At 44.3% G+C, this 12628-nt stretch overlaps 1 protein-coding gene across 1 annotated transcript in view; it reads right to left on the minus strand.

Annotated features, from left to right (window-relative positions):
- SLC4A7 (solute carrier family 4 member 7) overlaps positions 1-11799 on the minus strand; it is a 100072-nt gene extending 88273 nt beyond the window's left edge. The window contains exon 1 of the mRNA XM_042806333.1: positions 11596-11799. Coding sequence (XP_042662267.1) covers positions 11596-11643 — 48 coding nt within the window. The 5' untranslated portion in view covers positions 11644-11799. The remainder of the gene's footprint in view (positions 1-11595) is intronic.
- Between the last annotated feature and the right edge of the window lie 829 nt (positions 11800-12628).

The raw sequence follows: 12628 nt of genomic DNA on the forward strand, positions 1-12628 counted from the left end.
TCTAAAAAACGTAAAGTAACTGCAAGCAGTTTATATGGTGTCAGCAGTTAAGGCAGGTAATGGATGGCAATACCGATACCAACAACAATAAAAAAACTGGTTGATGTTCTTCCTTTTTTGATTGGCATACATTAGCAGTTTTCAAAACTCAAGAATTTCCACAAAAATCAGTTAGAAAACCTTTAATAAATTTGCTGGTATTTACAATCTAAAATTAAAACTGTCCAGTAACTGGTTCTGCACACTTAATTTATAAGCTGAAACATGTCTCTCCATCCTAGCATTATCTAACTATCTGCACTTCAACCAAATATTAATTACAAGAGTATCTGCCTCCTTCATTTTCTTTCTGATGTCTCTCAATGGCAGGCAAGTGCAGCAACGTTAATAAAAATCAAGCTGAAAAAGGGAAGGATCTCTGCTGCTCTTAGGTTTTATCACTTCCTTAAATGAGTCATAATAATTATCAGATGCTATCTGTTTGTTTTTATATAAACCATTTTAAAATGCATGGCTGGTAGGGTGTAGTCATTTGACAAACAAAATGAAGAATTTACCACCAACAGTAACACAACTGTGGCTATTCACTAAGAAGTTTCTCTCATTTCCTTTTTTGTACATAAAGTCTGTCTGGAAGTATGTCTGACATGTTAAAGAAATGCATGCACTTACATAATAGTATATCCTCATAATAGTGCTCTACAAGTCAAAGGAAAAAAAAAAAAAATTACTAGCCTAAAACAAGCAGTAGTTCAAATACAATTTTTCCAATAACTTTTTTAATAAATAGAAACAGAGAAGCAATAAATCTAGCAGAAGTCTAAAAAAATCCTACCTTATTGCTTAGAATGCTAATTAAAGAGCTTGCAATCAGTCCTTTGACTGCTTAAAGAACCCACAGAAGGATTCCTTCTTCCTAGGGAGAAACTAGAAAAGAAGATAGTCTAGTTTTATCTAGCACTAGTAAGCACCAGTAGCATTGTTCAGTTAAAACCCCTCTGCAAGAGACAGAGGTGATGAGAGAAATTCCTGGAACACAGACCGAAGCTGCAGTGTTTCCACCTGCAACAAATTACATTTACAGATGTCACAGAGAAAAAGAGAAGAAATTTTAGACTTTTGAACAGAAGCACCTCCAATGTGGCAGAATTCTCTCCCCTCAAAATAACAGCATTTAATAAATACCTCATTAAGCATTTCAAGGTAAGGGAAAGAGATGTATATTATTAAAGGCACATTAATTGGTGAAACACGAACTTGAAAATCTGTTGTGCTCGGTCCCTCCAAGGTGAGATGCCAAGAGTTATGCAACAACATCAGCCAACGCAACAGCACCGGCCAACTAAAAACAGAAACGATTAGTATTAATGAATAGCTGCCTTGCAGGAAAAGCAGTCATTACAACCAAGTTTACAAAACTAGAGTTGTTAAAATCATACTGACACAATATGTCTATCAGAAACCAACTGCAGGTAGAACAAAGCATTCACGTACGCACGTGTGCGTGAAATCCATACTGCGAACAGAACTAGTTGGTAAGGTTTAATAGTTTAACAACATAAACAGGGGCACAGCGCATCCCGCAGGGCTCAGCCAGAGGCGGCTAACGTGCCGCAGCAGTTCACACCACCAGGTCACAACGGGCGCTGAAACACCGTTCAACGTCGGGCCACGTGCTAGAGCGCGAGGTCTCCAACGCCACCCAGAGCAACTGTTCCTCGCGCATCAGAGATCCCAACTCCAGGACCCGCACAGCGAGGACATCCCCGTCCAGGTGCCAGGCTGGAGGGAGCACCCGCTGCTCCTCCCTGCTGCCGCTGACAGCTGTGGCCTCGTCGGAGGACGGCGTGCTACCCCTGAGGTGCGGAGTGAAAGAGCTGCAGGAGGGGATGAACCCACCGCACAACGGGGAAGGTAAGCAGGAGGTCCTGGAAGGTCTGCTGCTTGCTGAATTATGTTTTGGAAAGGCTGAGGCTCATCCGCTGTCACACTTAAGTGAAGACACGGGGAACACATGACGGAAGGCGCTCACACTTCCCTTGTGAAAGAGGCACGTCTGGGGGGCCCATCTCCAGGGCTTGCACACAAGCCCAAACAGCATGGGAAGTAGCAGGAGGACTTAGTCCACGCACAGCTGCAGAGCTATAACCTAACGGGATTTACAGGGTGACAGTGGGACGACTGACACGGCTGGAGTGCTGCAAAGGATGGACACAAGCTCTTGAGAAAAGCCAGGTTGGAGAGTTAAGGAACATGGGTTTAAACCATGCAAAGGGCTGGCTACAACACACACTGCCTCGCTTGGAAAGAGTGTCAATACAGTCACGGCCTTACAGGATCAGAGAACAGTCCAACGTGGGTGACTTTGTGCGAGGTGACTGCTAGAAACCTCCTGATCAAGAAGGGTAAGCAGAAGCAGCCTTCATTCAAAAGCTGGAGGAAGCTCCACGATGGCAGGCGCTGGTACACGTCGGGGCCTCAAACCACTGGTATCTGCTGGTAGGGTACGGCCAAGCACAGGCACTCCAGGAGATTTGTTGAGTGTGTTGAAAATGATTTCTTGGTGCAAGTGACCAACAAGCCAACTAGTAAAGATGCTCTGCTGGATCTGTTACTCACAAACATGGAAGAAACAGACAGAGATGTGGAAGTCAAGAGCAGCCTTGGCCACAGCAACCATGAAATTGTGGAGTTTAAAGTTCTGGGAGAAGCAAGAAGGACAAATACTACAGCGTACAGTGCAAGACCCAGTACACACAGTTACAACATGGCACTTCAGGAGAGCAGAATTCAGCTTGTTCAGGGATCTTCTTGGTAGACTCTCATGGACGATCACCATGGAGGGTGAAGGGAAAGCCTGTGAGAGCTGGCTAATCTTCAAGTAGAGCCTCCTCAAAGCACAAGAGGGACCATTCCTGAACGAAGAAATTAAATCAGGCCTGACAATGGACCAGTGTGAAACAAAAGGGAACCTGTGACTGAGCTCAAATGCAAAACAGTGCACAGAAGGCAGAAGCTGGGGTGGGAGGAATATACAGACATTATCAAATCATGCAGGGGGAGAGTTAGATAAGCCGAAGCTCTGCTGGAGTTGAAACTAACAATGGATGTGGAAGGTAGTACAAAGGGGAGAAAACACTTTTTTTTTTTTTTCCTCCAAAACTGAAGTTATATAACAGAAACAGAAGATAGCTCTTCGTACAACAAGACGTTATGCACATTAGCATCTGCTATACCTCCTTTTCCCACAAATGTAAGAGAAAATCTGAAGAACCAGGTCTTCTAAATGTGAACTTGAAGACTGATCAGTTAGCGATAAACATGATTTATTAGCTGTACTGGCTTACTCATAACCCTGTATAAAAGAAAGCAAACACACATGCTTCCACTTAACATGACTTCTGAGATGATCCAGAACACAGCAGCCAGAATCTCTTGACATGGCAACAGAATTTTTGCACTGAGAAGCAATCACATGCCAGAAACGGACACCAAACAAGATACTATTACAACACCTCTATGAACACAGGTTTGCTCTTTGGTAATAAAGATATACAAACAAGATGGCCTCATTAGAGATTCTCCAGTCTTCTGATTATACACTGCTAGTGAAACAGTAACGGTGTTCAGACGTGGCACTTCTCATTGAAGCAATTTCTTAGCTTTTTCTAGCAAGGAGTAATTGGTATCATTACCCTTGCCGTAACCTAGGTATTTACAGTCACTTAGCTGCCTTTTTCTTCATCCCAAAATAGATCCCAGTCAAGACACAGACAGCATATATTTAGTAGACATTAGTCATGGAAAATGCAGAGGAATCAGCCTAGTGCAACAATAAGCAGGGGGGAATCTTCACTTTAGGAAAGCATAGTTTTTCAAGACATGCTGTCCACATACACACTCTTAATACACACATTACACACATGCTCCCATAGTGAAAACATAACCAGAAAAAAGTCAAGTTTTCATGCAAATTCTCAGTCTTCCCCTCCTAAAAACAGACCTCAGCTAACAGATCCTCAGTAGTATAGCTGTACCGTAGAAGGAACTGTAACAGAGGGCAGAGTAGAAGGTCAAACAGAATTCCAACACACATCAGATGATGGGGGGACAGGGGATGATGCTTTGTAAGTAATTTCTGCTTCCTCTCTGCAGCCTCTGCCCACATCCCTCATCCACAGGAGGCTCCAGTTTGTTTGGAAGCAGACTCCAGAAATTCTGCTAAAGTGGGGCAATGGTTTAACAAGAGGTGTCCAGTCTAGAAACATCTATTGACAACTCTCTTTTAGTTAAAAAAAGCACAAGACAAAACAAAACAAAAAAAAAAAAAAAAAAAAAAAACACAAAGCAAAACAAACAAAAACACAAAGCAAAACAAACAAAAACACAAAGCAAAACAAACAAAAACACAAAGCAAAACAAACAAAAACACAAAGCAAAACAAACAAAAACACAAAGCAAAACAAACAAAAACACAAAGCAAAACAAACAAAAACACAAAGCAAAACAAACAAAAACACAAAGCAAAACAAACAAAAACACAAAGCAAAACAAACAAAAACACAAAGCAAAACAAACAAAAACACAAAGCAAAACAAACAAAAACACAAAGCAAAACAAACAAAAACACAAAGCAAAACAAACAAAAACACAAAGCAAACACACCTTCAAGTCTGTTTTTAAGTTTAAAAATATTTTGGTATTTCAGGATACTGCCTTAGCCATACTGCCAACAAGACAAGTCCAGATGTCTTCCAGCACAACTACATCTTATGAAAAATATCAGTGCTCATTCTATATCATGTGTAGAAAATTTAAACTTAAATAAAAATAAATATAATCAACAAAAACTGAGTCGCAAGAAATCTCAAAATCTTCTGCAGCAGGAATCTGGGGAAGAAATGACACACCTGTACCTCACAACATATCACGCGCTGAGAGATCAAAATGAAGATTTGAGTAAGTTGACATTGTATTCACCAAAAATAATCTTCAGTGCCAAAGACTTGAAAGAGTGGGAGAAAGAGAAGATCTATCAGGTACATTACTAAGTACAAATGCAGGGGCAAAAAGTCAAACTAAGAAAAACATAAATATACCTTTCGGAAAAGTGGATGTTGAAAGAAGATACAAAGACAAATACCTTTGCTAAAATGGGACTTGCTAGAATTAATAAGCTAGTGGTGTTTCATGGTTATGAAGCACTCCAGCATAGCTGAACTAAGAAAACTTGTGCCAGCATACCCAAGTAGGACAACCATTCCATTACAGAGCTTTGAGTCTAAGGCACTTAAGTAGGAAAGACAAAATCCAGTTCAAGCCAACAGCCTTTCCTGGGCAAAAGTCACAAGAGCATCCAGACTGTCAAATACAACACTACAAATCAATATTCCGCAATGTTACTACAGGCAACACAAGGTGTACAAAGGCTGCAGAGCACTACTGACATGACACGGGACAATTTACAGAGATAAATGTAATTTCCATAAAGCACAAGCGTTCACTCTCTTTGCACATTTCTGAAAATGGAATAGCCTTCCTGCTGTACAATCCTGGCACTGTTATTAGAAGAATAAAGCATTTAGTCTCCTCTGTAGGTAAAGAAATTATAATGACTGAAAAGAGTTTAAGAAACAAAGTTTTCAAAAACATATAAACAGGCATGCCGATATGTAACTAAAATGGCTCCATCTACTGGTTAAAATCCACGTTTCCTTTGTCATTAGATGCTCTCTGCTGCAGAGAATTAAACTCCCAGTGAAATAAGGAACTATGAGGGTGCCAAACACCTCAACGACTCAAATGCCAACAAAGACTGTTACACAGATAATCCCTTCTAATAACCACTGAGATAGGCTGGTAAAGTAGATCTGGGAAGCTTGCATAATTGATGCTTACTCTCAGCAACACAAGGAGCTTCTAAGATGTCAGGACTGACTTTCTGAATGCAAATGCTGCGCTTTTTCAAAAATAATGTTGTAGTATTTTCACCTACTGCTAATTGTGCAAATGTAAACTTAGAAATACATATTTTAGAAGACTGTAAGATCATCTGTAGAAGAATCAACTGTCTCATCTTTGCATTCATTTACTGATCTACAGGGTTAAGTAGTTTGTGGTGCTCTTCTCCATCTGCTTATTTACAAAAAACCTCATTTGAATCTCACTATTCGTATCACTATTTCAAAACATTAGCCAGACAGCTATCTTAATTCTAGCAAAAAATTTGAAATGTCTCTAAACTTTATCATTTCAGAATGTGACATACCAAAAACACGACAGTATTATTTGGAGACCTTCTCTACGTAAGTATGTTCAAGTTACGCTCTGTATTTTATCAATGACTAGTTAGAAAGCAGTTCTATTTACGAAGTACTACTTCAGGGCCACTAAAGATCTCGTGTAACAGATATCCTTGTGTAAAGGATATCAATATTCAAAAGCCAAGAACAATCACAGTAACATGTCAAAAGTCACCTACAGAAGCAGATCAATCACTTGGATAGAAGGCAACTACTCAACTCGGTACATCCTACAGCTCATTTTGGACAGCAAATAAAACTACTGCAATGAAGCCTAATGAAAATTCTCAAGTAACACATCAAGTTTTTGACAGCCACGGTAACTTTTTAAGAACTCGAGATGACTGCCAGCACATACACTTAATAGCAGCTTCCCATACTTTAATCCAGAGATGACCAGAGACATTGCTCATAGCCCACTGCGTGGTGCGAGCTGTACGAGGTGTGGACCCTACCCAAGCAGCACAATACAGAAAAGCAGCTTGTCTCTCAAAAGTCATGGATTCAAGCCTGCAAGGCTGTCAAGCTAGGAAAATTTGCTCTCATCAGGGCTACCTGGCCAGGGCACTGCTACACCAGTATAACTGTATTGCTTTAACTTGTGGAGAACATGTGTTCAGCCAGATGCCATGAACTCGTGGGGGAGGAGAGTTTCCTGCACAGTCTTCAGTTAGGCAGTACAAACATACCCTCAGGTACCCTCATCCTGCCATAAAGGGAAAACACTGGTACAAGCTTACTATGTTGATATTAAAAAAAAAAATGTATCTGTACCAGCATAATATTCTTCAGAGACCCATCATTTGACTTACCAACACAAAAGCCCCATGTCAAGCAAGAAAGCCAATAATTACACAAAAGAACACTTTCCACTACTTAATTTCTAAAACAGTAAGTCATCCAAGATATGTGGAAAGACGTGAAGTGGTGAGTTCTGTAAAACTTTGTTTTACTGTACTGATGCTACTTACATTCTTACATATAAAGTACCACCAAAGCACATCAAGACTTAGAACATATTTGAAAAGGAAGTGTTTCAATAAGCACCTAAGAGAAGTACTACATAGCTAGACAAAATTACCAAGCTATCTCAAATGCAGTAACTGGACCCAGGTTTAGTTCAGAAACCATGTAATTCCAGACTAGCTGCCACCAAATACCTAGGTCTCTCTTGAAATCCATTCATAATGTAGTTAAGATTTTTCTTGGGGAGGGGGAGGAAGCGCACGTTGTATTTTTGACTGTTACATTGTTGCAGTTATAACTACCAGCAGATTCTTAAAGTTAAGCTACTTCTCCACAATTTGTGTATTTTTCTAGTTCAAGTGGCTCTAACATCTGTTACTCCATACTCCTAAAAGCTTCCACCAGTTTTGTTACGGATTTGAGAAGTTGGAGTACCAGACACTATCCTGGTGCATTAAAAACATGCCTCAGCATAAAGGAATGGACAGGCCCCACGGAGGCAAGCTGTCACTGAAACACAACCACTGTTGAACAGGAAAGTCTAAAACCCACCTGATAATGTGCGTGCACAGCTGTTAAAAAATAAAAGTGGTAGTCAACCACATAGCCACTTCAGAAAAAGCACAGAGACACTAATGCCCTTCTCAGTGAGATAAGACAGACCACATTAGTTTAATGCTTTGATTAGAAAAGCCAGAAGGAGAAGCCTGGAAGTATGCCCTTCTCCAACAAGAGCCACTTTCAGTTCTATCATAATCTACAGTAGAACAGTGATAAAACCTCATTTTTTTCATTGGAAGAAAAAGAAGACACAAAAAAATATACACCCACTACTTAGCCATACTACATATTCTACAAACTGGTGAACATTTTATGATATACATGAAGTAGTATCAAATACTAAAGAAAAAAAGAATTTCCATCTACTTTTTTTTTTTTTTAAGATAACAAACTATTTTGAAAATATTATCTGCAAAATACCTAGAAACAGAACTGTGATATACATTCCTTTAAATGCTGCTTATAGCTGTTGCAAAGAAACCCACCAAACGATCCAGAAGTGGACACCATAATGACATAACCTACAAGCTACAACTAAGGCCACTGGTATGCAGTATCAAGCATTTTAATACTATCACTGTAACTGTCAAGCTGGCCACTGTATAGAAAGCAGCATACTAACACACTCCACTGCTATTTAAACAAACCAAAAAAGAATGACCGTAAGTAACTGTTGAGGGAAGAGGAAAACAAGACGAGCATACAACAACTCCTCCTCACACTCTCACAACCTCCAGCTATTTTCAACTCGGACTTCCTGAGGCTGTTGCTCATCCACTTACTAACCTCAACGTATCTGTCATCCAATCCTTGTCCAGCCTCCCCTTAAATCCACAAAAACTTATTGTGTACACATCATATAGCAACTATACCTATGAATTTCCTACACTGAGTGAAGAACCGTCTCTTTTTGGTTGTTCTGAACCCGATCTAACTGTGTGCCTCCCATCTGCACTTGCTCTCTCCACTGGAGTTGCACAGAGCCTTACCATATCATCTCTACTAGGCTGGCAAGTCCTAGCCTGTTCAATCATTTCTCATCTAGGAACTAATTCATATATTGTTGCCCTTCAGCGAACCTTTTCCAATAATAACTCATCTTTTCTAAAATAAGGGGCAGAACAGCTTACAGTATGTAAGGTATGAAAGAACCATGGATTTATGTAATTACATATCTTTTTCCTATTGTACTCTCTACTCATCCCAGATCTTCTGATCGTTGGTTGGTCTCAGCTGTAATAACTGTATCAGGGATTTGTTTCACCTCTCCCTTCTGACTTTCATGCACACATTGCCACCAAGCAGTCTCCTCAAAATACCAATGTCCTAAACACTTGATGATTCTCTTCTTTAAGACTGGACCTAAAATACAAAACAAGCAAGATGAAAGGGTATTTTAGACTTCTGATGAAAATCAGAAGTACCACACCTTACTTACTACTTATCTAATACTACATAAACACAGAACCAACATTAACTACATTGGAGGAAGGAAGAAAAGGAAGCATTGGGGAGTTGTTTGTTTGTTCTTGCTTCTGTATTTTTAAGCACAGCACTTAAGTTTTCAGATTTGTTTCACACTTTCTACAAAGTCCTTTGATCTTACTGAGATATGTTTATTTCTGAAAAAGCTACTCATATGCAAGCAGTTTCAACAAGCTCTGCTAGCAGGAAGGTGACCTGTACTACCAGAAGCATAGGACAAGAAAAATGAAGTCAATCTGTATTGTCAAAAATACACATAGTTTGGATTAACTAGCCTTTGGGCATGTAAAATTACACCTCTTGCATACAAAAACCACAACAAATACAACACTACTATACTATGTAATTGCCCAGAGATCAGCATGTCCTTTTTTTTTTTTTTTTTGTCACTTACTTCAAGTGTTTTCCCCAGAAATTCCTTTTTTTCTAGTTCCTACCAATCTTTCTGCTCTCTCACTTTTCGAACCGTTTCACTTCTGTCTCAGCTGCAGTTACCTCCCAAATACGCTTTGGCACCAAGGCCAGGTGATGCTGTTGTGAGGAAACCACTCTGGACCGCTCCACTGAGCGCCTCTGTTCAAAACACCTCCATCAGAAATGACCATGCAGTAGTACAGCAGCGTGTGGGCCTGTCCCAAAAGCCCCTAATTTATCTTACAACAGAACCTAAATGATGCCTGCCGGGCCTGACAAACGCGCTCAGGGCACATCGACTTTCTGCAATCCTCTTTTCATTTGGATTCACCTGAGGGTAACCGTTAGCATCTCCCACTTCAACCCCATACAAAAGCCCAAAGCTTTTACGACTTGTTTCATACAGCCTAGGATCTCTTCACTAGATGGGAGTGTTCTCCTGCCAGCAAAGAAGAGGTACCTCCTACAGAGAGGCAAGGTAGTCTTAACATGAATTAACCTATCAAGCAGTCTGCCCTTACCAAGACTTTACCTTGAACATGCTAACACGCATTAGGAATACGGCTTTTTGGGGCAGAGAAAAGATGGGGAAGTGGTCTAGAACAGATCTACAAAACCTTTATAAGTGAGCACAAACATCAGTTCCTGAAGCCAACATACAAAGACTGTAATAAGCCATGGAATTTGCAAAATTCACGGACCCCTGAACCACTAAGTCATCAGCGCTCCTGTTATAACAAAGGAAAGACACACTAAACACACTGATGTCAAAGGAAGCTAGCACTTCATTAGATTGCCAATTTTATCAAACGTGACTCAATCCTCTCCTTGAAGACTAGCGGAAAGATGATGAAAACTCACATGTTTTCAGCGCTATTTCTCTGTCTGTCACAGCACGCTTTGTGTCAGAAACTACACCTCCCTCCTCTTCAGGCACTGAAAACAAGCCACCGTACAACATCTTTTTGGAAAAGGCCTTGAAGGGGAATATCAGAGTAAGAGCTCAGAGGCTCATTAACAAAATCCAGACTTTGAGTCATCTGAAGGGAGGGGAAATTACAACTGTGGAACCACATGTATTTTTCAGTAGCACAGGAAGTAAGGCAACACATGTCTGCTTTACTTCGCCACCGGCCCGGGAAGGAAACGAACCCAAGCTCGGTAGTTTTATCCATCTCCCCCCACCAACACTCCCACCCCCCCCCCAAAGGCTAAAAATCCGCCGGGGAACCGTACCCACGACCTGACCCCGACTCCGCGGCCGTGCAACGCGAGGGACAAGGGGAAGCTCGCCGCTTGCCATGTGTGCGCACTTCTCCCTCGCCCAGGAACTCGTCAGCCGGCGGGGCCGCGGGCAGGGAGAAAGGCGAGCCCGGGGGGGGGGGGGGGGCCGGGCGGCCGCACCGCCCACCGCCGCCGGCACAGCCCCGCGGGGCTCTCACAAAGGAAAAGGGGGGGGGGGGGGGGAACGGGGCAGCCGCAGCCGCCGAGCACACGCCGCGGCGGAACAAAAGGCTCCGGTCCCGCCGCCCCCCGCCCGCCACGGCGGTGGGGGGGGGGGGGGGGGGGGAGGTAGGAGGTATGGGTATGGGCGCGCACACCTGCGCGGCCCCCCCCCCCCCCCCCCTCCTCTCCGCCCGGTGGCGGGAGGGGCCGGGGAGCCCCGGTACCTGCGGCGGGGTGGGCAGCCGGAGGAAGGAGGGGGGTCTGTCTGTCCGTCCGTCCCCCGCCCTGCCAAAAGACGGCGGGAAGGCCCCGCGCACGACGCGGGAGGCGCTGCCCCGCGGCAGCCCTTTGTGCGCGCCCCCCCCCCCCACACACAGAGACACACGCACACGCTCCCCTCACACCGCACCCCCCGCGTTACCGTGGTGAGCAACGGTCTCATCTGCTCGCCCGCCCGCTCCTCTTCCATCGCGGCTCCGCGCCCAGAAACACACGAGAGATGGAGGCGGCTGGCGGGCCGGGGGCCGAGCCGAGCCGAGCCGAGCCGAGCCGAGCAGCGGGGCGGGAGGCGGCCGGCGCTGGCGCCCTCAGGACCGGGCAGCCGCGACTGCTCCTCCGCGCCGGGGGCCGGGCCCAGACCGACTCGGCGCGCCCGCCCCCGCGCCCGACCGGCAGCGCCGCCAGCCAATGGGAGGCAGGGCAGCGCCCGGCGCGTCGGCGGCCGCCGTCCCCGAGTGGGGCGGGGGGCGGGAGGCGGGGGGGGGAGCCGGCCCCCACGCGGAGCCGCGTGGCGTGGGGCTGCCGCTGCCCTCGCCGCGGCGTGGGCTGCCCGGGGCCGCGGCGGGACGGCGAGCTGCCCCCCGCCCCGCTTCCCCGAGGGGGAGGCTGAAGTGCCGGGGCTGGCGGGGGGCGCTGCCGGTGGCTGCTCGACGCTCGCCCCGCACGACACCCTCGCTGGGAACGCCTGCCAGGCTGTGTACCACGCAAGCTGAAATTTTCCACGCCAGGTGCCTGCCTCGGGCTAATTCTATTTTTTTTTTTTTTCCTTCAGAAAAAAAAAAAAAGTAACCAAAAGAATTCGGTCATTTCCAAAAATAATATTATTCGCCCTTGTATAAATATTCCAACAATCCTTTATTCAAAAGGGGGGGGGGGTGGTGGTGTCATGTCATAATGTCAAGGTTGTGCTTTTGGCTGCCTCTGTAAATCTTCCCTCCAGTAAAAGTTTTTAGAAAGAAGCAGTTGTTTACGCTTGTCTAGGAGAGATAACTTTTGCCCTATCTGCCTCTCTAGAAGATTACACCCTCCTCCTCGGACGCAGTCCTAAGCCACCTCGCGCTGCTGGGACTGAACATGCACACACACACACACAGAGCAGATGATCCATCCCTTCATGCTTCTGATGTTTGATAACGTCCTTACAGCACCCTGGGGCTTCTAACTACACCCTCCAT

Source organism: Tyto alba, unplaced genomic scaffold (genome assembly GCF_018691265.1).
Source record: "Tyto alba isolate M040663 unplaced genomic scaffold, T.alba_DEE_v4.0 Super-Scaffold_46, whole genome shotgun sequence".
NCBI classification, from domain to species: Eukaryota; Metazoa; Chordata; class Aves; order Strigiformes; family Tytonidae; genus Tyto; species Tyto alba.